The sequence below is a fragment of the Columba livia genome, chromosome 1 (genome assembly GCF_036013475.1).
Source record: "Columba livia isolate bColLiv1 breed racing homer chromosome 1, bColLiv1.pat.W.v2, whole genome shotgun sequence".
NCBI classification, from domain to species: domain Eukaryota; kingdom Metazoa; phylum Chordata; class Aves; order Columbiformes; family Columbidae; genus Columba; species Columba livia.
In genome coordinates this window covers 212,145,694-212,173,682 of record NC_088602.1, presented here as the reverse complement: position 1 = coordinate 212,173,682, position 27,989 = coordinate 212,145,694, and the positions used below count along the sequence as shown (strand labels likewise).

At 59.4% G+C, this 27,989-nt stretch overlaps 2 protein-coding genes across 3 annotated transcripts; one reads left to right on the top strand and one right to left on the bottom strand.

Annotated features, from left to right (window-relative positions):
* Positions 1–4: 4 nt before the first annotated feature.
* On the top strand, positions 5–19,993 carry LOC102096367 (hematopoietic lineage cell-specific protein). Of its 2 annotated transcripts, none has more exons than XM_065049507.1 (15): positions 5–160; positions 2,591–2,674; positions 4,721–4,794; positions 5,557–5,686; positions 7,244–7,354; positions 7,956–8,010; positions 9,982–10,092; positions 10,557–10,667; positions 11,273–11,328; positions 15,414–15,483; positions 15,642–15,775; positions 16,394–16,501; positions 16,940–17,246; positions 17,950–18,021; positions 18,655–19,993. In XM_065049507.1, exons 2-15 carry the CDS (start codon positions 2,591–2,593, stop codon positions 18,789–18,791), a joined length of 1,560 nt encoding a protein of 519 aa, XP_064905579.1. In that variant the 5' UTR covers positions 5–160; the 3' UTR covers positions 18,792–19,993. The 2 variants fall into 2 exon arrangements, with proteins under 2 accessions (XP_064905579.1, XP_064905578.1); XM_065049506.1 differs by having other exon boundaries at positions 16,937–17,246.
* Positions 19,994–20,225: 232 nt separating this feature from the next.
* On the bottom strand, positions 20,226–26,261 carry LOC102096185 (olfactory receptor 5V1). Its single transcript, XM_021290197.2, has one exon. The coding sequence runs from the start codon at positions 23,262–23,264 to the stop codon at positions 22,326–22,328; it is 939 nt and encodes a 312-aa protein (XP_021145872.2). The 5' UTR covers positions 23,265–26,261; the 3' UTR covers positions 20,226–22,325.
* Between the last annotated feature and the right edge of the window lie 1,728 nt (positions 26,262–27,989).

Sequence of the window (27,989 nt, the reverse complement as noted above, 5' to 3'; positions counted from 1 at the left end):
GCGTGGCTCGGGCAGGGCTGGGGGCTGGGACGGAGGAAGTGAAGACCGCTGAAGTTGAAACAGGAACTGGGGCGCAGAGCGGCCCGACAGCCGTCGCCTGCAACAGGTGCCTGAGCAAAACGCAGCGAGTTTTCCGGCAGGAGCTGGTGAGCCTCTGAAGGTAAGAAAGCTGAGCGGATTCTGAGAGAAGAAAGCGAGAAACAACAAAAAAATGTAGGGTTTTGGTGGGCAAAGAGAACTCCTTCCTGACCCCACGCGTGAGCTGACAGTGCTCAGCGTTCGCTTCTCCGCCTGTTCTCCGGTCGCCGTTGTTGCTCTCTGTTTGAGGCTCTGAAGAACCACACTTCCGAATGAAGCAGCGTGGCCGTGCTGAGTGTGGTAACCCGTATCCGTGCTGCAGCGGGTGCTCCCAAGGGGAAGAGCGGGACAAAGCGAAGGCTGAGGTGCGGCCCCGGCCGATCCTCCCCGCCGCAGCGGGTGCCCGGAGCCCCGCGGTGTGGTTGGTCCGTGCTCTGCACGGTTCCCAAGGTGCCTGGTGGGCGGCTTTGCAGAGCAGCGGTCGAGAACCATTTACAGCAGGATTTAAACCCCGAACCACCTGCATTGAGCAGCTGCTCAGGTCAGCGGCCCTGCTGAACAGCCCTGTTCTAGTTGGTTACTGCTGCTGTTTCATCGCTAACAAAAATAAGCCATAAACTTTAAAAATCTTCGGAGTGAGAGATGCTAATAAATTAGGGAGGGGAAAAGGAGATGAAAGGTGTCGTTAGGTTCTGCTGGGTTGTCCACATGGGCCTTCCTGCCTCCCCCGCTTCTGTTTGCGATCAGCACACAAGAATGCTGTACTGTCAGCGTGTACGCGGACTGTGGCGCGTGTCACAGACCCGAGGCAGCTTCTGGGTTTTGGTTTTTCCTGGGGAAGGCCCATGGCCGCATCTTCACGGTAGATCTGCCTTGTCCTGCGTCCTCCCCCTAGCTCACTGTCTGGCTTTTGTTCAGCCCTGCTGTGTGCTGCCAGTTCCTGTTGTCTCTGCTCCCTGGTGCTGATTCTCTACACAACTGGTAACGGCAGCTTGAAACGGAACTAAACTGTGCTGAACTGGAAGGTTATTCACTCAGCAGCCCTTCGTGTTGTACAATTAATTACTTGTTCCGCATAAATATTCTGCTTGTGCAGAAAGCGGCTGTCCTTGCCAGCGGGGCCGGCCGGCTGTGGATGGGGGCCGGTGCTGCTGAGAGCGCTAAGGCAGGCGTGCAGTGACACGAGGGTCCATCGCAGGGCTCTGCTCCCCGCGGTCTGCTCACAGTCTGCGTGACGCCCGCAGGGATGGGAACGGGGCTCGGCAGCGCAGTCCTTGCTGCACGTTCCGCTCGTCTCTCTGCCCCGTGAAAAGCTGCTTTAGGTGACAGTAAGAGCCATTTGGGCTTTCCCGACACCGCGGGCGGTCACAGGTGGCGGGGCGTCCGAGCTCTGCGGAGAACGACAGCTCTGTTGTGTCGGGGCAGGCAAGCCACGTAATCTGTCTCTCATTTTGTATCAACTGTTGTTTGGGAGGGACTTTTTCATCATCTTCTTCACCATCACTTTGAAAATGAAACGCAGGAGTTTAGATTTCACATTATTCTATTTAACTTCCTCTTCCTGGGCCGACCGCTTCCCCCGGCCCTCGGCAGAGCGCCCTGCGCCAGCACGGGCAGCCCCGCACGGCCCTGCTCTGGGCCCGCAGCGGCACGCCGGGCAGTGCCCGCAGGCTGGAGAACCGGCAAGAGACTGGAGGGGTCCCGCTGCACGTAAATGAGCATCCCATCAGGGTGGCAGACGAACCGCAGCGCCCGGTGTGTGCCCTGATCAGCAGCAGGGAGGCTAAAGCAGGGAACAGCCTCCACAGCAGAGAAAACCAGTGTATGTTGGAAAAGCTGCGTCTGGTAGTTGGATGCCAGCACTAATTAACATTAAAATAAGCTGTGCATTTTAACTATGGAGTCAGCGTTCATGAGGACTGTGGTTTACACTTAAAATCCCTGTGTGTTTTGCTGAAAGAGGTGCTGGATCTCAGGAGCAGCTGTTTTGGGGTGCCCTGTACTGTATGAGACACAGCGATCCGCAGGGCAGACCTGGCCGGAGCTGTGCTGTGTGACGGCCACGCTGTGCCACGGCTGCCACGCTGTGCCACGGCTGCCACGCTGAGCCATGGCTGCCACGCTGTGCCACGGCTGCCACGCTGTGCCGTGCGATGGCCGCGCTGTGCCGTGCGATGGCCACGCTGCGCTGTGCAGTGGCCACGCTGTGCCGTGCGATGGCCGCGCTGTGCCGTGCGATGGCCAAGCTATGCTGTGCGATGGCCAAGCTAAGCCATGCGATGGCCACGCTGTGCCGTGCGATGGCCATGCTGCACTGTGCAATGGCCGCACTGCGCCACAGATGCTGTGCTGTGCCGTGTGATGGCTGTGCTGTGCCATGCGATGGCCAAGCTATGCTGTGTGATGGCTGCGCTGTGCCGTGCGATGGCCGCGCTGTGCCGTGCGATGGCCGCGCTGTGCCGTGCGATGGCCGCGGGCCGGGCCCCGCCTGACACCGTGTCCTCCCGTGCAGATGTGGAAAGCAGTTGTGGGACACGACGTGTCCGTGAAGGTTGAGACTCAAGGAGACGACTGGGACACCGACCCTGATTTCGTGGTGAGTGTCTGGTGTGGTAACGCATAAGGTGGCAGTGCTGGTGCTGCTGGTGTGGAGGGCTCACAGGCCCCCGGCACACGCTGGACAGTTGGCTCGGGGCTCGGGACACAGGGCTCGGGGCTCAGGGCACAGGGCTCAGGGCTTGCAGCACAGGGCTCAGGGCCCAGGTCTCGGTGCGGGGCTCGGGGCTCGGTGCGGGGCTCAGGGCTCAGGACACAGGGCTCGCTGCAGGGCTCGGGGCACAGGGCTCGGTGTGGGGCACAGGGCACAGGGCTCGGGGCACAGGGCTCGGTGTGGGGCACAGGGCACAGGGCTCAGGGCACAGGGCTCGGGGCACAGGGCTCAGGGCACAGGGCACAGGGCTCGGTGTGGGGCACAGGGCTCGGGGCTCGGGGCACAGGGCTCGGGGCACAGGGCTCAGGGCACAGGGCTCAGGGCACAGGGCTCGGTGTGGGGCACAGGGCACAGGGCTCGGGGCACAGGGCTCGGGGCACAGGGCTCGGGGCACATGGCTCGGGGCACAGGGCTCGGGGCTCAGCACGGCCGGCGGCACCACAGACTGTGCAGGGTCAGCCCAGTCACACCAGCCCCTCACAGGTACTGTCAGGCCACCTGAGCCAGCTCTGACCCGTATCTGTGTTGTCTCCAGGGCTTCCCACATCAATGTACCTCACATCTGACTACAAGTAAAATGACTTGAGTACAGAATATTTAGTTTCTTTTAAATCTGCTCCCTGGTAACTTCCCTGAATCTTCTCCACAACTTACGTTACAAGAAATAGTGTGCGCGTACGTGTTCTCTTTCCCGCACTGTAACTGTGCAGGATTCCAGCCCTGCCCTCACCCGTCTTCTGCCACACGAGGAATCCCACCCTGCTGATGCGGCTCCGTGCCTCCGAACAGCCTTGTTTCCTATCTAGCCCGGTTCTCTAGGTGGGATGGCGAAAGGACAGGAGAGCTCAGCCTGTGGGAACCCCACGCATTCGCAGTGTCACGATTTTCATTTTCTGTTTGATTCTTTATTCCTTTCCTAGTAAGTAACTCACACTTTGGCTTTTTGGCCAATTCTGTATTTGCTGCTCTTCCACAAAATTGCACATAATTCTATATTTTGTACTCCTTCCTGAATGGTAAATATTTCTGAACCATCATTATGCAGATATAATTAGGATTTTTGTTCCATGTGCTTTACTTTTGTACTTATTAACACTAACCATAATTTACAATTTTATCCCCCACTGATTCGGCATCACAGGATTTCCGCACGGCTCTGTCTCCTGCGTTGGGTCAACCCGAGCAGTCCTTCACTGCCTCGAGGCTTTGACATCTGGCTCTTCGCACCCTTCCAAACGCCGCGGAGCACACGGCGCGCAGCACAGTCCTGCTCCGGCTTTGCAGCCACGGGCCGCTCCGGGCTCTCTCGAGATTCTCGTTCTCTTTCCGAGATAGTTTCTTAGTAGACAGTCTCTTCTGTTATACGAGAGTCCTGTGTTTTCAAGGTTCAGTCTTGCCTGGTTATGTCCAGTAATAAATAATTCAAGACAGAAAAGCAAGTCCCCTCCTCAAAGCCCCAAATTATTAATGTTTAAAAAAAGTTCAAACTTATTTTTCGTTTTTACTTCATTTCTTCTATTTGTGGAAGCATTTTGAATAAGCCTGGACAGAATAACACTTTGTATTATTTTTTATTCTATTATGTATATACCTGTTTTTAGCTTTACCTTACATTAGGAAAGTTTATTGATGCTTCAATTTATCAAATACATGCTCAGACCTCCAAAAAGAGGACAGAACAAACGCCGTCGTAGCTGGTGCAGAGCAGCGGACCTCGGACGGACCGTCCCCTCCCGCGTTCTCCCACTACTTTCCTGCGCAGTTTCCACAGCGTTTCCATTTAGCGGCTTCTCCTGAGGAAGAGCGACGGGTCTGCCGGGACCCCGGGCTCCGCCGGGCCCGCCCGCCGCCCCTGCCCGGCCGGGGCGGCCCCGGAGCCCGTGCGGCGGGGCGGGCGGGCCCGCCCGCTGACGGCTGCGCTTCGCTCCGCAGAACGACATCTCCGAGCAGGAGCAGCGCTGGGGAGCCAAAACCATCGAGGGCTCCGGCCGCGCCGAGCACATCGAGTAAGTGCGGCCGGGCGGAGCGGCGGGCGGACAGCCCCGGGCCTGCGGCTCCCGGCACCCGAACCCGCGGGCGGGGACGCGGCAGCGCCGGCCGAAAGCGGCCCAAGACGGGCTCGTGCGCGGCGGGGCGGGCCGGGCGGGCGGCAGCGCTCGGCGGGCGGGCCGGACCCCGCTCGGGGCTCCCCCGCGGGGCAGCGCGGGCCCGGCCCGGGGCAGCAGCCCCTGCGGCCGCGCTGCCCCTGCGCGGCTCTGCGGCTGCATCCGGCGCCCGGGTGCGGGGTGCTGGTCTGGCGCCCGAGGCGACATTCACGGGTGACGCAGCGAGGTGCTGTGAACCTGCTCGTACCTCGGGACAGCGGCTGTCCCAGTGGCACAGACTCCTGCTCCTTCCTGGTCCAAGGCTGATCCCATCCCAGCAGTGCTGCCCTGCACGGTGTGGCCGGTGCAGCACAGATAAAGGAAGGTGTGGGGTCCTGGTGAAGATGGGTTAACCCTGAACGGGGCTGCTGGGTGCGGGCTGGATGCACCTGCTGAGCTTGTGGCTCTGCATCCTTCCTAAGCCCCCCGCGCAGCACCCTCTGCCACAGCGCAGTGGCTGCACGTGTGTGGCTGTCACCCAGTGTGCAGCGTGGGCACACAGTGGCAGCTGGCGCTGGGTTCATGTCCTGCTGTGTGCGGGGCTCTGGCTGGTGCAGTGCACAGGGACACTGGCTGCCTGGTCTGCACCGTCCCCAGTGACCCGCCCTGACTCTGTCTCACCAGCATCCATCAGCTGAGGAACAAGGTGTCAGAGGAACATGAGGTCATCAAGAAGAAGGAGCTGGAGACTGGGCCCAAGGCGTCCTATGGCTATGGTGGCAAATTTGGAACAGAGCGGGACCGAATGGATAAGGTAACGGTTGTAGAGAGCTTCCTTGGGCCCCAGTGGAAAAGTCGTATTCTCATAAAGCGTTTTCTGGCCTGACCCCGAAGGGAGAGAACGGAGCTGCATGGCCGCGCAGATCCAGCGTGTCTAGCCAGCCCATAATCTGTCTCCAGGATCTGCCTGAACCCGTTTCTATAATTTGTCTCTACAACTTCCTGGCGACACTTCCCTTAGCTGTGAACAAGGACTTTCTGTGGCTTGTTTCAAACCTGCTGCGTAACAGCTAATTTAGGTGCCTCCCTACTTGTGCATGGAGAACTGATGAATAATAATTCCCTCCTCATATTTTTCCACTAGACACCTCTATCATATCTCCCCAGGATTAAGCCTTAGTTCATATTCTCTGTTCTCACATCAAATCTAAGTTTTCTGATCATCATCATCATGCTTCTTCCTGTGCCTTTCAGAATCTAACACTTCTTTGTTTTCGGAAGTGAGATTGTAAGATTGCACTAGTATTCAATATACAGGGGCACTGTGGGTGTGCGTGCGCCAGGATGGCAGGGTGAGAAACAGACATTTCCAGCGGCCAAAGTGGAGCGGCCGCGCTCAGACCCTTCTGCTGCAGCACAGGGTGGGTGTTTTTGTTGGGCAGCTCCTCAGCCTTCACCCCGTCTTACCAGAATGGTGCAAGTGTTCGGCCTCTGGCCCTTCTGAGGACGTGTGCGATCCGCGGCCACGCCGGCTCCGCAGGGAGCAGCAGCACCTGGAAAGAGTGATCCCCGCCAGCTCTGCTGGCCCTGGCTTTGGGACACAGAAAACAGGGAGCAAGTGACGCACCCGCTGCCTGGGGGTTCTCAGCTGTGCGTGCCTGGCCACACTTCTCTCCTCAGTTTCCCCATGTGATTACCCACCACTCTACCTCAGTGGCATTTGGGGGCAGCAGGTATTCGGCATCCCATGAGTTGTATTTGGGAGCAGCGGGTATTCGGCATCTCATGAGTTGTATTTGGGAGCAGCAGGCATTTGGCATCACATAGGTTGTATTTGGGAGCAGTGGGTGTTCAGCATCCCCTGGGCTGTATTTGGGAGCAGCGGGTGTTCAGCATCCCCTGGGCTGTATTTGGGAGCAGCGGGTGTTCAGCATCCCCTGGGCTGTATTTGGGAGCAGCGGGTGTTCAGCATCCCCTGGGCTGTATTTGGGAGCAGCGGGTGTTCAGCATCCCCTGGGCTGTATTTGGGAGCAGCGGGTGTTCAGCATCCCCTGGGCTGTATTTGGGAGCAGCAGGTGTTCAGCATCCCCTGGGCTGTATTTGGGAGCAGCGGGTGTTCAGCATCCCCTGGGTGGCACGGGGCCGGTTCTGTGGGCTGGCTGCCTGGAGCTGCGTCACCGGCCGCAGAGCAGAGCGGCGCTGGCACGGGCTGTGCGGGCGGCATCGCCCCCAGCAGCACGGGCAGTCCGGGCTGTCGCCTCCGGCTGTGGGTGTGCCGGCAGCGGGGCAGAGCCGCTCGGGGGTGGTGCGGTGTCTGCCCACCCTGCCCGGCTGGCCGTGGGTGCTCATGTCGTGCTGTCTCTCTCCTCAGTGTGCGGTGGGACACGAGTACGTTGCTGACGTTGGGAAGCACTCCTCGCAGACAGATGCAGCCCAGGGTTTTGGGGGGAAGTACGGAGTCCAGCGGGACCGAGCTGACAAGGTGTGTTGGACAGGGCAGCTGAAGCGGGAACTTGGAGCCTGTGCTCAGTGCCGCCCCTGAGACACTGTGCTGCATTCAGGATCGTGGCTGCGGTTTTTGGGGTGCTGGGGGGTGCAGGTCTGGACAGGCCACGCACCACGGTCTGCACCGACGCACGCAGCTCACCTGTGTGCGGGACAATGACCGGTGACAAGCTGGGAAGCTTGTGGAGGTTAACTCCCTGGTGCGCACTAGCATGCTCGCCCTGTCCTGTCCAGGAGCACTGTGTTTGGTTCGGGCGGTGGTGTTTTGCGTTTCCAGACCGCAGCCTGCGCGCTGCACAGTCCGCGGCAGGACGGGGTGGGGCAGCAGGAGCCGTCCCTGCCGGCACACCCCGGTGTCAGGCGCCGCGCAGCCGGCAGGCTGTGGGGTGGGACCGCGGCCTCTTCCCCGGGCCGCGGGGGCGCCTGCCGGGCACGCTGCCGCGTGGGCAGCAGGGCTGTACAGCCAGGGCTGACCAGGCGCCAGCACGGACAGGGACCCGTGTCCCAGCCCGGAGGAGGGCGGGTGAGGCCTGGCTCGGCCCTCGGGACGGCTGACATTCCTCCCTTTCTTGTTCCAGTCGGCAATGGGCTTTGAATACAAGGGTGAGGTGGAGAAACACTCGTCCCAGAAAGGCAAGTCCATGGGCGTGCGTGGCCCCTTGTCGCTTTGTCCGGCGTCCGTTCTGCCCCCGATGTCCTGTGCTGTCTGCTGTGCACAGGCTGCTTCCTTACCCGCCTTTGTCACTCGCTGCAGATTCCTGTTCCCGGTCAGTCCCTTGCAGCCCCATTCCCTGCTCTCCTGTCACACCTTTCGGGTGTACATTGTCCCTGCGTTTTGCGTTGACGCAAACCACGGGATGGCTGAGCAGGGAAGACGCCCCCACGTGCACCCGACGGGCGGCTGGTGCTCCCTTCCTTTAAAGTCCCGAGCAACCGCTCCAGAGGGGACCCGGGCACTGTAGGACGTGAGGGTGACTTCTGAAAAAGCAACACGTAAGAAAAGGCACAGCAATAGATACGGAAATAAAAGCCTCTACGCAGCACCCAGACTTTTGCAGAATTCTGAAGACTATGCAACCAGACTTTTAAAAGTACATACAAGGAGCTATATTCATTAAGAACATTGCAAGAACTTAAACTGAAGATATTTTAAATATTCTGCAACAAGAGAAGATGAGAGGGCAAAGTCTGGTTCAGGGAAAGGTGAGGAATACTGTATTACCAAGAGAAGAAGAACTGAATCGTTCGTTTCAGAGGAAACCGTAAGAGAATGGGGAGCTTTTGAGGCCTTCCTGTTGATCTTAAATTAACGTATCACATGCAGTTGTGCTACATTAACGCAGACTGTATACTGCATGGTAGACACTGAAATTCATCAGGCTGTGTAAAACCACAGAAATCACTCAGGACAAAATGAAAACGTTAGAAATAGGGTGTTTGGATTGTTTCTCATAGAACTGTGTCCATACTGGCAACTCCATTATCAAGGTAGCAGTCATAAAACCTATATTTGGTGAAAACAGCATCCCAAAAGGTCTGTTTCATAATAGCCTAACAGGTAAATAACAGTTTGATCGATATAAGCTCAAGAAATTTCTAGAACTGACAGATTGGTCCTGACGTGGCTGAGCGTCCATGAACTGGAGAGCCGCTCTGAGTACAGGGCGTTTTCGTGCCGGTTTCTCTGGATCACGGTCCTCACGGACTGACAGGGCTGCGTGCGCCGGGGCAGCCCCAGCTCGTTCCTGAGACACGCAGACCCGCCAGAGCGGGTCAGGGAGCGCAGGGAGGTGACTGACTCACTCCTGGAGGGCGGGCTGGGAACAGCTGCTGACCAGGTCTCTGGACGTGTCTCTGTACAGCCAGCACCTGCGACACACACGGACATTCTTAGGATGCCAGCCAATAATAACAAGATAGTCCTTAGACAATAATAGACCATGGTTGAAGGAGTTAATGTAATGTTCTGGAACATGGAGAAGGGCAGGTGTGCGGGAGACGTACCGCGCCTCTGTCGCACAGCGTGCCGGGCACTCTGCGCTGGAGCAGGGCACCAGAAATGGGGGTTCGGCCTTGGCTGCAGCATCCAGAGCCGGCGTTTCCCCGTAGAGGCTGAGATTCCATTGTAGCAAGTGTAAGTCGTACAACAAAGGTTTGCCGTTCTTCTGAATGTCCTTCCTCACAGCCCGTGAAGTCCTGGCTCTGGGGCTGTGTGGGTGGGCGGATGTGCAGGCCGTCGGTGCCCAGGTCTGGCCCTGGCTTTGCGCCCTCGGGGGCTGAGCTCGCACCGCCCCCCCAGCTGCCCTGGGCCTGTCACTTTTCTTCCTCGCCCTCTCGTCCTGCAGTGTCTCCTGCTGCCCATGGCCCTCAGGTTCTTTGGCTTCCGTGAGCCACGCTTGCCCTGCACACCCGTTCCCATGGGCCCTTGACCTTGCTGGTGCCCATGGTGCTCCCTGCCATCCACTGTGTCCCCGACAAACCCTTGGGTTTTCTAGTGTTTTCTGTCATCATTGCTGCTTTTCCTCCTCCCCAGCACTGCTCCCCACCTTCACCCCCCCCCAGCCCCACGCTCGGGGCAGCGTTTCACTCCATGCACCACCTCAGATTACTCCAAGGGCTTTGGTGGCCGTTACGGTGTGGAGAGGGACAAGGTGGACAAAGCGGCAGTGGGGTTTGACTACAAGAGCCAGGCGGAGAAGCACGACTCTCAGAAAGGTGAGCCGGGAGCCCCGTGCAGCGGCCGTGCCAGGACTGCAGCGCGGGACCGTGCCGCTGGGCTGCGGGACACTGTGCTGCGGGTTCGCAGCCTGCTGCGGGGGTGCTGGGGGAGCTGCTGGGTGCCCGCTGCTTGCAGCCGGGGACGGGGCGGGTGGGAAAGCCATGGCTGCTGGAAGAAGTTCGGGCTAAATGAAGAGGAGCCGATTTGCGTTGGCACAGGGATCTCCTGGGCAGCGTGTCACCAAAGGAGGGGTGTGGGGAAAAGCCAGGCAGGTGCTAACAGCAGGTGACATGTGCAGGGAGGAGGGCGGGCTGTCTGCAGCCACCAGCGGGGAAATCCGGCCTTTCTCCATGGCTTTCTTCAAGTCTTCAGCAGGGAGAACCATCGCCCCTGTATGATCTGTCTTTCCCTCCCTTGTCTGTTCTCTTCCGTGCCGTGATCTGGATCCCCGTGGCTGAAGATTATTCTGTGGGCTTTGGTGGGAAGTTTGGGATCCAGAGGGATCGTCAGGACAAGAGTGCGCTTGGCTGGGACCATCAGGAGGAAATGCAACCCCACGAATCCCAAACAGGTAGGGCAGTGCTGCTCAGTTTCCTAGGTGCACACACAGAGAACCAGTGGCTCATATTTGATGGAGATCCAGCTGCTGAACACTGGGTGTGTGCAGCATGTTCTGGAGCAGCTGGGACATTGTGAGCCCCCAAAGCACAAGGGTAAATTCTGCCATAGTAAGCGCGTACTTGGATTGGTGGGAGACATCCGATGTAAGGCCCTGAGTTGGGCTTCCCAGACTATACTGTGCTTGCTCTGTGAGGTACGTTCCTGAGCATAACTCATTTGAACGGTGAGCACGTGGGAATGAGGCAAAGCAGGTTCCAGGGATGGCTTGGCTACTGTGTGTTTAACTTCAGTGACAATGGCACGGCTGGCTCCTCACCCAGTGCCTTGGAAGCAGGTTTGCTGGTGCACGGCAACGAGCACCTGTGCACTGCACTGAAAGGAATGAAGGATTAGTCTTAAAAGCTACTGTTCATTTTGCATGTATTATCTCTGTTTAGTTCCATATGTGATAAGATGCAGACAAACCTAACTCACTTCACTGCTCACAGCATACTGAAGTCAGGGGTGCACACACAATATAAAATATTATAAGATAGCCTCATTCTTTCCCTACAGACTATGCCAAGGGGTTTGGAGGCCGTTACGGTGTCCAGAAGGACAGAGTAGATAAGGTAAGACTGCGTGCTGCAGCCTGCGGTGCTTCCTGCTAATCACTGCTCCTCGTGCTGCTGCGAGAGGAGGCTTCTCCGCGGAGACGAGTCCTGCTGCTCGGTGCAGCAACCGCAGGGCGAGGTGTAGGTACCAGAGGGTGCAGAGGAGTGCAGCCTGCGGATCCCATAATGAAAGGGAGAAAAAGCTTTTTCCATTTTCAGCTGCTTTGAACCATGCCATGCTTGGACTGCACAGTCATACCCCTGCTTTCTTTTGGGTCAGGATGTAGCAGAGCTGGTGAAGCGCTTTCTGAGTGCCCTTCGAGTACGCTCAGAGTGTTCTGTCTGGCGGCTTGCCGTCCCTCCTGTGTGTGCCAGTGCGCTCAGGACGAGCAGTGGTAGCTCCGTGGAGATGGACTCTTGTGGGCAGTCTGAGGGGCCACGGGCCGTTGCACCGTGCTGGGACTGTCTGTCACCAGGAGAGGTGCTGGATCAGACCGGAGGCCCAGCCGGTGTCGCGTCCCCAGCGCTGGTGACGATCGTGCAGCGAGCGGGGCGCTCACGGAGCGCTCGTGCCTCGCGCTGCCCCCGCGGGAAGGCGGGAGCCCTGGGCTGCCGCTCCTCCAGCTGCTCCTGTTCAAGGTGGAAGGTTTGTTAGCGCTGTCGCACTCACATGTAACCACGGCTTCCCAGAAGTTGGCTTGAGCTCTGATCCCTCAAGGAGCCAACTTGCAGATCTCGGTCTCTCCAGTACCTGACACAGACCTGTGGCCCCTCCGGTGTCTCCTGTACCACCAGGTGGTACGGCTTTGTGTGTGAGTGACTGGCCCCGTATCAGCCCTGCCTAGCTACAGGTGAAATCTGGCCATTCCCCATGCACTGTCTGTAACTCTCAGCTTCTCTGTTACTTGTTACCTTCTGCAGCGTTTTCTGTCCTGCCCAGGAGCCTCCTATGGCCTGTTCCATTAGCCAAATCTCAGACCAGGGCATAGTCATCTGCCTGCAAACCTTCCCAAACCCCAGCAGGGGTGGGATTGGCAGGGATCAGCCTTGCATGAGGTCGTCCAGTCTTCTGTCTGATCTGAAACCAGGCAAAGGCTCATCTGTGGTCAAAATGCAGATTGTCTCAGACATTTGAATTAACATTGTGCTTTGGCAGGCTACCCTGCAAGCTTGTTCAGGAAATGGGGTCTTGCCAATGGAGGATGATCTGCACGGATGGGGATAACCTAGAAGATGAGAATCCTGGATGGTGGTGGGGATTTGGTGTATAGAATCATAGAATCATTTCAGTTGGAAGAGACCCTGAGGATCACCGAGTCCAGCCATAACCTAACGTAACTCTAGCACTAAAGCATGTCCTAAGGACATGTCTAAACACCTTTTAAACCCCTCCAGGGCTGGTGACTCCAGCACTGCCCTGGGCAGCCTGTTCAATGCCCCACAGCCCTTTGGGGAAGAAATTGTTCCCACATCCAACCTCACCCTCCCCTGGCGCAACTTGAGGCCGTTTCCTCTGCTCCTGGCGCTTGTTCCTGGGGAGCAGAGCCCGACCCCCCTGGCTCCAAGCTCCTTTCAGGCAGTTCAGAGATCAGAAGGTCTCCCCTCAGCTCCTGTTCTCCAGCTGAACCCCCAGGTCCCTCAGCCGCTCCATCACACTTGCGCTCCAGCCCCTCACCAGCTCCGTTCCCTCCTCTGCACTCTCTCTTGTCCCTCAAAGTCCTGATGAGGGGCCCAAAACTGAACACAGGATTTAAGGTCTGACCTCACCAGTGCTGAGTACAGCGGCACAATCACTTCTCTAGTTCTTCTGGCCACCCCAGTGCTGGTCCCAGCCAGGATCCTGTGGCCTCTTGGCCACCTGGGCACACGCTGGCTCATGTTCAGCCGCTGTCACCAACACCCCCAGGGCCTTTTCCAGCCGCTCCTCCCCAGCTGCAGCGTCCATGGGGTTGTTGTGACCCACGTGCAGGACCCTGTTGAACCTCAGACAATTGGCCTCAGCCCCTCGATCCAGCTGGTTCAGATCCCCCTGTGTGGCCTTCCCACCCTCCAGCAGGTCAACACTGCCACCCAGCTTGGTGTCATCTGCAAACTGACTGAGTGTGCACTCGATGCCCTCATCCAGGTCATTAATAGAGATATTACACAGAACTGGCCCCAGTGCTGAGCCCTGGGGACACCACTCGTGACCGGCCCCCAGCTGGGTTGGGCTCCGTTCACCACAGCTCTGTCCCGGCCCTCCAGCCGGTTCTTTGCCCATTGAACAGTACGCTCCTCCAGGCCATGAGCTGCAGCTTCTCCAGGAGATGCTGTGGGACATGGTGTCCAAGGCTTTGCTGCGGGCTAAGTACACAACATCCACAGCCTTGCCCTCATCTAGCAGGTGGGTCACCGTGTCGTAGAAGGAGATCAGGTTGGTCAGACGGGACCTGCCTTTCACAAACCCATGTTGACTGGGCCTGATCATATGGTTCTGTTGTATGTGCCGTGTGATGTTACTGAAGGTCATCTGCTCCATGACCTGGCCTGGCACCGAGGAGGTCAGACTGACAGTCTGTAGAATGTGGAGGAGGAAGCGAGGGTGCCTCCCCTGAACCGTACATGTTCTGTTGCTGGGGACAGTGCCAGTGGCACAGGGTTCGGGTACAGAACCAATGTCCCTGTACTCAGGAGCTGGGGAAGCAGGGCCCTGAGCCAGGGAAGGACATAAACAGGTACCTGTAACAGCCGAGCGTGTTCTCCATGCTGCACGGCTGGGCCAGCAGCGGCGCGGCAGTAGCGTCCTGCCCGTGGAAGAGAGCAGCGCGGCCTGTGAACTGAACAACCGCGAATGCAGGTGTGTGGTGGGAAGGCGAGGCCCCGTGTGTGGCCGAAAAAGGTTGTGAAGTCACATGAGCTCGTGGAGAAGTCAGGGCTGTGCGTCCTTTGAGGAGCAGGGTGCAGAGAGGGGTAAGCAGTTCTTGATCACCTCAAAGTGCAACATGAACCTGTGCACTTTGAGAATGTTGAAGCATAATCAAAGTTGGTGAAAATAAGCGTATATGGGCAGGTACCTACATTCTTGGTTGCCTGGTTTTCAGGCACTGGAGTAGTGCTGAATTAATTGCTCCAGAGTAGAGCATAATATACCACAAGGCAATCTTAACACCCTTCGATAAAGTTTTGAACAATAAGTGTAGGATTCAGCTTTCACAGCAAGACTCCTAAATGTAAACGCGGTTACAAACAACGCGTGCAGGTCCCCGCCGTGGTCTGCGTAGCGCTGGCCGGGGCCCTGCAGCACTGTTCGCCTGCTCAGGTGTGCTGTCCTCAAAGGGCACAGCTGCTGTCTGGGCCCCACTGACTGCAGTGGCAACGGGGCCACCCAGCCCACTGGTGACACCCCCAGGTAGAGCCCCAGGTGCAGCTGTGTTAGTCTGAAAGCTGGATCCTACCTGTGCTTTCCTTTCCATATGAAATAGTTCTCTCATTAAAGTAGATAAGCTCCCTCTATCTCACTTTCTCTTTGCTGCAGACACTTAATTGATGCTACTACCAGTTTAGCCACCTCTTTGCGCCTGACGCAGCCAGTGTTATCTTAGGTGCTGGCGCAGGTTTTCACGTGGTGTTTCCCAGCCTACACCACTGCACACACATACTGCAGGCAACCCCTGCAGCGTGTTTTCCCGGTAGGCAGCCGTGCGTCCAGCAGGGAAGCGCTTCCGCGCCTCGTGCCCCCGGAGTGCAGCTCAGGGACGTGTCGGGTCCCTGCGCCTCGGGAGGAGGTCAGGCCAGGCCCCCGTTCCACGCCGCCACGTTACGGGTGAGCGCTGCTGCCTCGGGTGGCCACCCGCGCTGTCCCGTGCAGCAGTTGTCTTGCTGTCGTGCAGCCTCCTCCACTTGGTTCCAAGCGGCCTTTTCACCCTCGAGTGCCACCCCAACAGGAGCAGCCGCGTCCTTGGCTGGGGGCCGCAGGCCCTCCAGCCGCGCAGGGCGGCGCCAGCAGCCGCCATGGGCTGTGTCGGTGGTGCCGCTGGAGGCAGACGCAGCTGGGAACAAGGGCAGCTGCCAGCAGTAACCGAACCCAGCAGGCGATCTCTGGACACTGCCCCTTCCTCTTGCAGAGTGCCGCTGGCTTCGGTGAGATGGCAGCTCCCACCTCCTCGTATGAGAAGACAAGGCCGGTGGAGGCAGGTGAGACAGCGGAGCACCGGCCCTGGGCCAGGCGGGGAGCTGTGGGGTGGCTGGGGTGCAGGTTTCTCTGGGAGGGGCAGGGGTCTGGGTTTCTCCTGGATGCCTGGGGTGGATGGAGGACGCCATCGAGCAGACTTCGTCAGCTGTCTCCTCCACAGAAGCTTCCAGCGGCACCAGCAGCCTGCGGTCGCGGTTTGAGAGCATGGCCAGGTCGGCAGAGGAGGAGAGCAGGAGGCAGGCGGAGGAGCGGGCCCGGCGGCAGGCTCGGGAGCGCCAGGCGGCCCGGCGGAAGGTGAGCCGTGGCCGTCCCGCTGTGTCCTCCAGGGCTCGCCAAGCAGACCTTTCCTCGGGGCTGGCAGTTCCTTGTCCTTCTGCCTGGTCTCTTGCCTAAACTGTCTCTCTGCAGCTGCCAGAGACTGCCATTAAACTTCACAGCTATCCCCGGGGTTTCCCTCAGCACACGGGTCAGGACGTGCCTGCACCCACCCGTGACCCCCGTGCTCTGCCCTAAGCTCCTTCTCGCCTCCGGTGCCTCGCACAGGGCGGTCACAGCTCCCCGGCATTCCCATCCCACCACTCTGCATCCAGGGTTTTCCAAACTGGAGGCTGCATCCGAACCCTCAATGTTTACAAGACCTCCTCCTACGTTGTGCTGTTTCTGCATTCAATGGGCAGATAAGGTTCCAACAGTGAAGTACTCCCCGATACTTTCCCTCCTTGGGGCTGCTCTCTGCACGTCCCGGGGTCGTCACAGCCCTGCTAGTGTCTGATCCCTAGGGCAGGTTTGTGGGAGATGGAGCAGATCTCAGCTGAAGGAAAAGTTTCTGAGTTGCGTTGCTGGGAATGGGAACAGACATTGCTCTGGACCTCATTCAGCGGGACTGAGGCAACCTGGTGGCTTTTCTCGCAGGAAATCCCACAGAGGGGGAGGGACCACGCCGAGGCAGCCGCTGCCCCCGCGGCAGCCGGCGCGCCCGGGGCTGCCAGCCAGGCCGGGCCCCTGGCACACGGAGAGCAGGTGAGCTGGGGCAGCGGCACGGGATGCACCGGAGGGGCTTTGCAGCCCTGCAGGAAGACGTGGGGTGCACCACAGCGTGGGACAGGCTTTGGAAACGGGAAACGTTGGGGTGGTGATGGGGCATGGCTGCACAGCACCTCTCACCGTGAGATGGGTCAGAGCAGCGGCTGTTCTGTGAGCTGTAGCCAAGTATGAGAGCGGCTGGAATGTGTGAGCCGTGGGGGTCTTCACAGCCACCCCAGCTGCCAGCTCAGCGCAGCGCTGCCGGCTGAACCGTTTCCACACCGTGCAGGATGGTGCTCCGTTTCTGCCATGACAGCGCTACAGGCGCCTGCAGTGCAGCGAGCTCCGCTGCGCCGGGTGCTGTGTGGTCGTGGGAGCGCTGCCTGAACTGTGCCTCGCAGGTGACCTTCCTGTCATTTCCCCACCTCATAGCAGGAGGCAATAAGGGAGGATGAGGAAACAGCACCCACGTTGCCACCAAGGCCAGCCGATCTGGACGAAGAGCTGTGCAAGGGCCCCAGCCAGAATCAGCCTATCTACAGTGAAAGTCTGGATGTTGGAGACTATGAGGAGCTGCCAGAGCCTTCTGACTACTGTGACAGTACCAGTGCGGGTGCTGACTATGAGGAGCTGCCAGCCACCCGGGGGGAGCCGGATGCCATCTATGACAATGGAGGAGATGGAGGTGACGACTATGAGGAGATCCTTCCTGGGGAGCCCAGCCAGAGCCAGCACCACCCGGGTGAGTATTGACGGAAGAGCCCGTGTCTTGGGGAGCTTCTCTGTCCACTCACCTCACTAAATGTATGGGACAGACTACAGAGGGAATTTGTATCCTGAAACCTACTGTGGTCCGGGTAGCAGCCCATGATGATGGAGGCTTGGTCATCTCCCACTGCCTTGCCCAGCTCCATGGAGTGCTGGGCCAGGCAGCAACTGTCCGCGGTGGAGCAGGACCCGGGCAGGACCAGCGGGCTGCCACGGGCCCGGAAGCAGCCGGACCTGGACTGGTGCTCTTGGTGCGCTGTTTCCTGGCAAGCGACTGCCAGTGCTGCACGGAGGCCTGGGGCTGCCCCCTTAATTCAGCCTGTTGCTCAAACTGCTGGTGCTCATGAGACCTGATCTGGTGGTGTCTCCTGGGCATGTGGAGTACAGGGTAGTCTTCCTCCAAGCACATAAGCAAACTGCATGGGCTGCTGTTGGTGTTTCTGTTGCAGCTTCACTGGTACTGGAGACGGTAAGTGGAAAGTCTGGAGTTAATGAACATGAACATGAAGCATCAGGACGCTGCCCCTCTCCTTGCAGAAGGGTAGTGGAGTCCTACCTTGCGTTGAGCCATGGTACACCTCTCCATGTTGACAGCGGTTGGATGCAGCTCACCCTGAGGGTGGCACTGAGCAGATCTTTATGGCTGTTTTATCTTCTGCCTGTCTTGTCTCCTGCAGGGGAAACGGACGATGCTTATGAGGGGGAGAGTGCTGGGGTCTGTGCGGTGGCTCTCTACGATTACCAGGGAGGTGGGTGTGCCGTCCGGGCGGTGGGGACGGGCCCTGGGAGCTGGCCTGGGCGGTGCATCAGCGAGGCGGTGGCCTGTACCGCCCGCAGCGGTGAAAGGATTTCACAGGATGGTTGTGGTTGGAGGGTCCCCTGCAGACCCCCAGCCCCACCTGCTCACGCGGGGTCCCAGAGCAGATCACACAGGATCCCAGGGGTTGCAATGGCTCACAGAAGGAGACTCCACACCCGCTCTGGGCAGCCTGGGCCAGGCTCTGGCACCTCCCAGCAAACAAGTGTCTGCTCGTGTTCACATGGAGCCTCCTGTGTTTCAGTCTGTGCCCGGTGCCCCTCACCCTGGCCTTGGGCACCACTGAACAGAGTCTGCTCCATCTGACACCACCCTGACATATTGACCATTGATCACATCCCTCTCAGCTTCTCTTCTCCGCTCAGCAGCCCCAGCTCTCTCAGCATTTCCTGGGCACAAAGATGTTTTCAGCTGTTCGGTAGGGGGTTGGACGAGGTGAACTCTGAGGGTTATCAGAATGCTGCTTCGGTATTCTCCCTCTGGGGTGGCGGGAGGGGGATTTAAGCCCAGCTCTCTCTGGGGCTGGCTGTGCATTGTGACTGTCTTTTCTGATCGATTTTTGCAGATGGAGATGATGAGATTTCTTTCGATCCTGACGACACGATCACGCACATCGAGATGGTGGACGAAGGCTGGTGGCGGGGGCAGTGCCGGGGCAAAGTCGGCCTCTTCCCAGCGAATTATGTGAAGCTTCTTCAGTGAAACCAGGATTGGCCAAGTGCTTCCTTCCCAGCTTTTGCCTCTCTCTGCTTTAGCTTTTTACTTGTTATTAGCTTAATTTGACTCAGCCTGGCATGTCTGCATGCGAGAATTACCAGGGAGCAAACTGGCAGTGCCTGAGGGGCTGTTTATCCTGTGTTCAAGAGGACTTTGGTTCCCATCCACCTCCGGGTGGGAAAGGTGAGGTGGTTTAAGAGCATGTGAGTGTGATGTAAGACGTCTTTTCTACCTGGGCTGTCCCACCCATCAACCAGCAAGCTTGCGTGTCCACTCCTGTGCCCAGCACGGCGGCTCACGGAGAAGAAACGCCAGCTCTAGTCCAGTCGAGGCAGGAGGGCCGTGAGCTGTGGGACGCTGTGGCCCTGGGTCTCATCCTGCCCGGGGCGCAGGGAAAAGAGCAAGCTTGCCTCTGTTCCAGGAAGGGTTTCCAGTGGCAGGATGGACCATGTTTGCAGAACAGGGCAGAGAAACGTGAACCTGGTCTTTTGGGGCAGGTTTCAGGACCGGGGCCTGGGAACATTTACCATCCAGTGGACACAGACACAGGCTTGGCTGTGGTGAGCTGTTCGTTACACAGGAGAAGTGTGTGCTGGCTCCATGAAAATACAGGATGATCTTGCTGTGGTAGGAGATCGCTTGTTTGGTTCTCTGTGTGCCAAGAACAACATCAGGAGGTGCGTAACTTCTGGGTTAAGCCTTGGAAGTGTAAAAATTATCTTATTTTCTGAGAAAAATTATTCTGGAAAATCTGATTTGGAGCAAGAGAAAAATACTAAAAGGCTTCACTTAACAAAGCTCGTGTCAGTAACTGTGCTGGTCCTCATGCGGGCCCGTCAGAGGGGTGTTCTGCTAGGGGAGGCCTTTCAGTCTCGCAAACCAGTCAGGGCGAGCACTGCTCCGTCAGGCGGCAGAGCCGCTCGGGATCCCCTTCCCGTAACCGCTCAGACCGTGCAGGCACGCGTGAGGTGGGGGACACTCGAGTCTATGAGGCCGTGACTCGCTAGTTAAGAACCATTTGTGGGTAATGGTCTCCAGTTTAGTTAAAGGTGTGAATTATTTGTTAAAGGCTGTGCTGGCTAGAGCCTATACTGTCGTATTTACAATATCCTGCTTATCTGACACAGTTTGTGAAGAGTGAGTTGTATAACCTACAGGTAAATAAACTGTGTAAGTGCCCCATTCGAGCAGAGTTCGAACCAGCAGTGTCTGTCACCGCTGCGCCGCGCTGCCCTCGTCGACGTGATAATAAACTGCCGCTGTTCTGGCCCGAGTGCAGCCGTGTCCCCGACTCCCTGACAGCACGCGCAGCTCCGTGCAGCTCCTGTGCAGCTCCTTGTGCAGCTCCCTGTGCAGTTCCCATGCAGCTCCCGTGCAGCTCCTGTGCAGCTCCCTGTGCAGCTCCTTGTGCAGCGCCCTGTGCAGCGCCCTGTGCAGCTCCCTGTGCAGCTCCCTGTGTAGCTCCTGTGCAGTTCCCATGCAGCTCCTGTGCAGCTCCTTGTGCAGCTCCCTGTGCAGCTCCCGTGCAGCTCCTTGTGCAGCTCCTGTGCAGCTCCCGTGCAGCTCCCGTGCAGCTCCCGTGCAGCTCCCTGTGCGGCTCCTGTGCAGCTCCCGTGCAGCTCCCGTGCAGCTCCCCTGCATCTCCTTGTGCAGCTCCCTATGCAGCTTCCGTGCAGCTCCCGTGCAGCTCCCTGTGCAGCTCCCGTGCAGCTCCTTGTGCAGTGCCCTGTGCAGCTCCCTGTGTAGCTCCTGTGCAGCTCCCTGTGCAGCTCCTGTGCAGCTCCTTGTGCAGCTCCCTGTGCGGCTCCCCTGCAGCTCCCTGTGCAGCTCCCTGTGTAGCTCCTGTGCAGTTCCCATGCAGCTCCTGTGCAGCTCCTTGTGCAGCGCCCTGTGCAGCTCCCTGTGCAGCTCCCCTGCAGCTCCTTGTGCAGCTCCCTATGCAGCTCCCGTGCAGCTCCTTGTGCAGCTCCCTATGCAGCTCCCTGTGCAGCTCCCTATGCAGCTCCCATGCAGCTCCCTATGCAGCTCCCGTGCAGCTCCCTGTGCAGCTCCCGTGCAGCTCCCTGTGCAGCTCCCCTGCAGCTCCTTGTGCAGCTCCCTATGCAGCTCCCGTGCAGCTCCTTGTGCAGCTCCCCTGCAGCTCCTTGTGCAGCTCCCTATGCAGCTCCCTGTGCAGCTCCCTGTGCAGCTCCCTGTGCAGCTCCCGTGCAGCTCCTTGTGCAGCTCCCGTGCAGCTCCCGTGCAGCTCCCTGTGCAGCTCCCTGTGCAGCTCCCGTGCAGCCCGTGCCTGTTCCCTCCCCACGCAGCCCCTGCGCACTGGGCGGCTGCTCCTCACTCCTCGCTTCTGCCGTCGCGCCGGGCTCTGCTGACCCTGCACCTGCCTGCGGGTCTGCCCGGCAGCGCGACTGCCCCGGCGCTCATGCAATCATTTGCGCTCGGCCACGGTTGCAGAGCCCCTGCAAGGAGTTAACGTGAGGCAGCTGGGCTCCGGTGGCTGTCCCATGTCACCAGCCAGCCCTCAGCCGCTGCCGCCCACAGCCACACCACGCACAACTGCATTGCGATGGTTTGGTTTTCATGTCTATAAAGCAAAGCATTTCTGGTGAAGATTGAAGCGATGCCAGCTCACAGCTCAGTGCTAATTACTTGCTGCTTGACCAAAGCACTGAGAATAACGGGTGGTCTGTTTAAACGGCTGGTTGCTGTGCTAATGTGCGAAGCGCTCCAGAGCGGTCAGGGCAGGCTGCAGAAAGGCAGCGGACGGCGGAGCTGGTGCTGGAGCCTGGGTGTGTGGCGGGAGGTGCGACAGCCCCTTGCAGAGCGCAGCTTTTGCAGACCAAGGTGCTGGCCCTTGTGCCGTACAGGGCCTGGCTCAGCCCCTCGGGCAGACCCAGGGCAGAGCTCACAGCCTTGCCCGGGCCAGCAAGGGTCTGGTTCCACGTGAAACCGCCGTTCACCGTGTTCCCTGGCAGCAGCATAGCTGCAACAAGGCCTGTGCTGAGCTCAGCACATGACACTTGCAAAATAAAGACATAATTGTGGAATGGTAGCCTTGTTCCCAACCTTATTTAGCCGTTCGGCCATCAGGGGTGTGCTGAGAGTCAGTGTGCCACAAGCAATCGCTGCCTGGGCAGGGAGTCCTGAGCCTGCTGCCCCCAGCAGCCGTTTGGCACACATGGCAATACCGCCACAGCACTGCACGGCTCCCCTGCAGCACCGCACGGCTCCCCTGCAGCACCGCACGGCTCCCCTGCAGCACCGCACAGCTCCCCTGCAGCACCACACAGCTCCCCTGCAGCACCGCACAGCTCCCCTGCAGCACCGCACAGCTCCCCTGCAGCACCGCACAGCTCCCCTGCAGCACCACACAGCTCTCCTGCAGCACCGCACGGCTCCCCTGCAGCACCGCACAGCTCCCCTGCAGCACCGCACAGCTCCCCTGCAGCACTGCACGGCTCCCATGCAGCACTGCACGGCTCCCCTGCAGCACTGCACAGCTCCCATGCAGCGCTGCACCGCTCATGCGCTGCTGCCAGGGAAGCTCCATCCCCGCAGAACCTTCCGCAGGGCCCCCCGCACCTCCTGGTTGCGGAGGCTGTAGATGAGGGGGTTCAGCATGGGGGTGACGATGCAGTACAGTGCAGAGACCAGTGTGTCGGCTGCCGGGGAGTAGCCGGAGCTGGGCCGGGTGTAGTTCAGGTTGGCTGTCACAAAGTACACGGTGACCACGAGCAGGTGGGCAGAGCACGTGGAGAGGGCCTTCTGCCAGCTGCCGGCCACGGGCATCTTGAGGACGGTGGCCAGGATGCGGAGGTAGGAGGTGACCACGAGCAGGAAGGGGCCGAGGCCCACGAAGACGCTGGCGGCGCGGAGAGCCACTTCGCTGGGGCGCGTGTCGCTGCAGGCGGCCCGGAGCAGCGGGGGCACGTCGCAGAAGATGTGCTGGAGCCGCGCGGCCCCGCAGAACGAGAGCCGGGAGGCCAGCACGGTGTGCACGGCCGAGTCCAGCAGCCCCCAGAGCCAGCAGCCGGCGGCGGCCACCGCGCAGACGCCGCGGCTCATGGTGCGGGTGTAGTGCAGGGGCTGGCAGATGGCGGCGTAGCGGTCGTAGGCCATGGTGGCCAGGAGCGCGCACTCGGCCCCCGCGCACGCCATCAGGAAGAACGTCTGCGCCAGGCACCCGTGGCGCGAGATGGTGGCCTGCGGGCGCAGGGTGTTTGCCAGGATCTTGGGCACCGTCACCGACGAGTAGCAGATGTCCAAGCAGGACAGGTGACTGAGCAAGAAGTACATGGGGCTGTGGAGATGGGGATCCAGGGACACGAGGGCGAGTATCGCGGAGTTCCCCAGCAGCGTGGCCAGGTAGATGGCCAGGAAGAGCACAAAGAGGAAGGGCCGGCCATGGGAAAAGCCCAGGAGGATGAACTCGGTCACGTCAGTCTGGTTCTCACCTGCCATGGGGCCGGCTGGTTGGTGTGCGGGCAGAAACGAGCGCTGTGGGGGACCGGGGCACAACCCGCAAGGCAAGGGCTCCACTGGTGGGGTGCGTTTGGTCCTATCTCCATGCTGGTTGGAAGCTTCCCATGTTGGGATTTCACAGACATTAGGATTTTAGAGTCCAGAGAGCTGCCATTCAGTTTTGGATACCTGAATGCGAGAAAATGACACAGAAGAAACCAAAACCAGTGTGTATCTGGACTAACGCTGCCCGCCCAGCCCCATCTTGATGAGTATACCATGTCTCTCTTTCCCTCCTGGCTGCACTCACGGTGACAACATGCTTCCCTGTCCCCTGGACATGGTCGCATCACTCCTTAGATGCCATGGCCGCCAACTTTACTCTTCCCCACCTGGTTGGGGATGTGGCATCAACCTGCACCAGCTACAGGCTGCGTGACAGTCCAGGGCACCTCGGGGCACCACAGGTGATCTTGGAGCTGTGCAGGACACAACCCTGTTCTGCCTGTGCAGCCTTTTCTTCGTCTCCAATGGCCTCAGCAGCTGTTATTGCTCTGAGCTGTTCCCGAATCAGAGGACGAGCTGCCTGGCTGGTGCACTGGCCATCGCTGAGCATTGCGGCGGGAGCAGCGCCGTGCCGGGCAGTTCTCACCGGGACGGGCTGTGTGCGGTACCGGCGCCGTGCCGGGCAGTTCTCACCCGGACGGGCTGTGTGTGTTACTGGCGCCGTGCCGGGCAGTTCTCACCGGGACGGGCTGTGTGTGGCACCGGCGCCGTGCCGGGCAGTTCTCACCCGGACGGGCTGTGTGTGTTACCGGCGCCGTGCCGGGCAGTTCTCATGGGGACGGGCTGTGTGTGGTACCGGCGCCGTGCCGGGCAGTTCTCACCCGGACGGGCTGTGTGTGGTACTGGCGCCGTGCCGGGCAGTTCTCATGGGGACGGGCTGTGTGTGGCACCGGCGCCGTGCCGGGCAGTTCTCACCGGGACGGGCTGTGTGCGGTACCGGCGCCATGCCGGGCAGTTCTCACCAGGACGGGCTGTGTGTGGTACCGGCGCCGTGCCGGGCAGTTCTCACCCGGACGGGCTGTATGCGGTACCGGCGCCGTGCCGGGCAGTTCTCACCCGGACGGGCTGTGTGCGGTACCGGCGCCGTGCCGGGCAGTTCTCACCAGGACGGGCTGTGTGTGGTACCGGCGCCGTGCCGGGCAGTTCTCATGGGGACGGGCTGTGTGTGGCACCGGTACTCGGGATCTCCTTCCCTGCCGCTCTGACCTGACACTCGCGCGCTCCAAAACGAGCTGCCAAACAAGCAGCTTCTCCACAGGTAACTCTGACAAACCTGGGCAAGATCCAACAGCGTTCCCGGACCAGGCATCAGTTCACGTCGTTCTCCATGTACTAAAGGTTAGCGATGTCACCTGCTGGCTATGCAGAGGTTCATTGCCATTCCATACGACCAAAGTGGAAAAGAAAGCATCCCTTTCCTCTTTATAGATGTGCTTTTAGCAACTGAGGTCAATTGTCCCATCTCTTCACCAGTTTAAACAGCATAGTTAAATTTCAGATTGGTACCCATGCTTTATACCCATTAACCTGTATTTTATGTCTCTGTCCAGAACATGCATCTGCACATCAGTCATGATTTTAACACCTGGAGCAACAGCAAATTCACTGCTTCTGCTGGAGGTTTTTCTTTTAGCTCCTTACCACGAGAACCTGTTTAGTGCTGTTAACAGCCGCGTTAACAACCCGTCTTCTGCTGAGCTGCTCAGACGTCAGCTCTGGCTCACCCAGCATTTTCAGGCCTTTCTCTTCCACATTAAGGATCCTCTGTTCTCACAGTATTTTCTCCTTTCTTCTACTCACGCACTGTATCAGTATCGGCGTTTGCTACGTACCAGATCTAAGTTCTGATTCATTTCTCTTTTACTCTTCAGTTTTGGGTTTTTTTGTTAATATTGAGAGAAGAACTTTCATGCAATAGTTCAAGCCTCCTTTGTCCCCTTCTCCTCACCAGACACCCACACATGTTGCTCTGTCCTTGTCCTTGTCCTTGGGTGCCCCAAGGCTGAGAAGCCGCTGCCTGCCCGAGCTCTCCTGCACTTTCCCAGACATGATTTGTTACAGTTTGCGGGTTTGTGGGTTTTTGCTAGTTTTGCATACGCTGGAGAGGTACATAAGGACGATATGATCCAGTGTTCTTGAAACCTTGGACCACCCCTCTTCCCCCAGCCAACGCCGCCTGCATTCTGATGGAATGACAGCCCGGCTTGTTTGGCCGGTGCTGCAGTCCCTGAGCGGGTGACAAGAGATGGCAGCAGTGTCCCCGCAATCATCCTGTCCCCACTGTCCCTGTCTGCAAAGCTGCATCCCGTGCACATTGATCTGTACACATTTAAAATCGTTTATGTGTGACTTTCCCAGCGCTAAGGGGGTTTCGTCACGGCACAGGTGCCTCCGTGCTGGATGCCCTCACCACCGGCCAGGCGTCTGCTGACAAGTTCTGGTGAAGCCAGCAGCAGCCGAGGCGGCACCTGCCTGGTGCACAGAACAGGGGCCTCAGAACCAGTGACCAGAGTGATCAGGAGCCAGAGCGACCAGGATAAATGTAACAGCAGGAGGTCTGACATGTAAGGGCAAGTCACCCGTTTATGTTCTGAACTGGGGCTCAACACTTGCAAATCAGAGCAGGTGAACAGGAGGGGTGGGAGCCCATCGCACGCTACCGGCGAGCCCCTGGTTGGATGCAGGTGCAGTGATGACATGTGAGTCACCGTATTTGCAGCAGCAGGGACTTAGTTCTGCTGCGGGGCACGATGGGTTCTGGGGAGCTGCTGCCGGCGCTCTCCCCACGCTGACAAACCCAGGCTGGACCCGGCTTGGAGCCGCAGGGCTGGGTACAGCCGCAGAGCTGGGTACAGCCGCAGAGCTGGGTACAGCCGCAGGGCTGGGTACAGCCGCAGAGCTGGGTACAGCCGCAGGGCTGGGTGCAGCCGCAGGGCTGGGTACAGCCGCAGAGCTGGGTACAGCCACAGGGCTGGGTACAGCCGCAGGGCTGGGTGCAGCCGCAGGGCTGGGTGCAGCCGCAGAGCTGGGTACAGCCTCAGAGCTGGGTACAGCCGCAGAGCTGGGTACAGCCTCAGAGCTGGGTACAGCCTCAGAGCTGGGTGCAGCCGCAGAGCTGGGTACAGCCGCAGGGCTGGGTGCAGCCGCAGGGCTGGGTACAGCCGCAGAGCTGGGTACAGCCACAGGGCTGGGTACAGCCGCAGAGCTGGGTACAGCCACAGGGCTGGGTACAGCCGCAGGGCTGGGTGCAGCCGCAGGGCTGGGTGCAGCTGCAGGGCTGGGTACAGCCGCAGAGCTGGGTACAGCCACAGGGCTGGGTGCAGCCGCAGGGCTGGGTACAGCCGCAGAGCTGGGTACAGCCACAGGGCTGGGTACAGCCGCAGAGCTGGGTACAGCCACAGGGCTGGGTGCAGCCGCAGGGCTGGGTGCAGCCGCAGAGCTCAGTACAGCTGCAGAGCTCGGTGCAGCCGCAGAGCTGGGTGCAGCCGCAGAGCTGGGTGCAGCCGCAGAGCTGGGTGCAGCCACAGAGCTGGGTGCAGCCGCAGAGCTCGGTACAGCCGCAGAGCTCGGTGCAGCCGCAAAGCCCAGTACAGCCGCAGGAGCTGTGCCGAGGAGGGACCCTCAGTTTTCACCATGGTCCAGTGTGTCACTCAGCGGCCACGGCCACATGACGAGTGCCAGATTTAAACCCCCTGTCCTCAGACATTCTGTATACAATGAAATAGGAAGGCATGGTGGCCAAACCTCCCTCTCTCCCTTGGACTGCACAGGAATGAGCCCTGAAACAGTCCCCATCTTACCTCAGCGCCTTTCCTCTCTCACGTGCACTGAAGGCAGTTTCTCATGGTAACTAACGACTTGCCGAGTGTTTCCCAGCGCGGCTGCAGCTTTGCCCTCTGCTGACCCGTCCAGACGGGGCGGAGAAGGGGGCAGAGGGAGCCCTGGTGTGCTGGGGAGGCAGCTGGTTGCTGTCATTCCCTGGGAGAGGGAAGGTGCCCTGACCGGAGCGACGGCGATGCCGCCGTCTGAGACCCAGCTCAGCCCTGGCGGGGTCCCCGAAGGGGTGCCTTACGTCCAGCATTTTGGGTTGCACTGTCCCCCTTCCTCCCGCGGGAACCAGCTGTGCTCCGTGCCCACCCAGCAAGCCGGCTGCTCCGGCAGGAGGACGGACTTTCCTCGCCAAGCTGCCACGTCCTGTTCGTACTCAGGAGAGCAGACAAGGTATCCTGGAGCATGTAGCCATGGGAGGAAAGGTCCTGAGCCCTGGGGGCGGTCCAGTCCCAGCCTGAGGTGGTGGCTGGACTGAGGGAGCCGGCAACAATACAGGACCAGCTTATGCCGAAAGGACCGGGCTGTTCTGTCTGGGCAGCAGCAGCAGCCACAGCCCGCGCGCCTGCCGGGCCCCAGCAGCCCTGGCTGCCGGTCCGGGTTTGCCCCACGCGCTGTGCTGGTGGGGACTCCGGCGAGGGTCCCACCACGGGAGCCGTCCTGCCCTACCTCCCCGTGCAAGAGCAAACAGCAGACGCCATCCAGGGCTTGCTGATAAAAGGAAACACGAGCGATGACCCCAGGTGCTGCAGAGTCTGCCTTACCTGCGCGAGGAAAAGCCTGTGTGTCCTCGCCCGCGAGCAGGGAGAGGTTTTAACCCTGCGGGGGCCC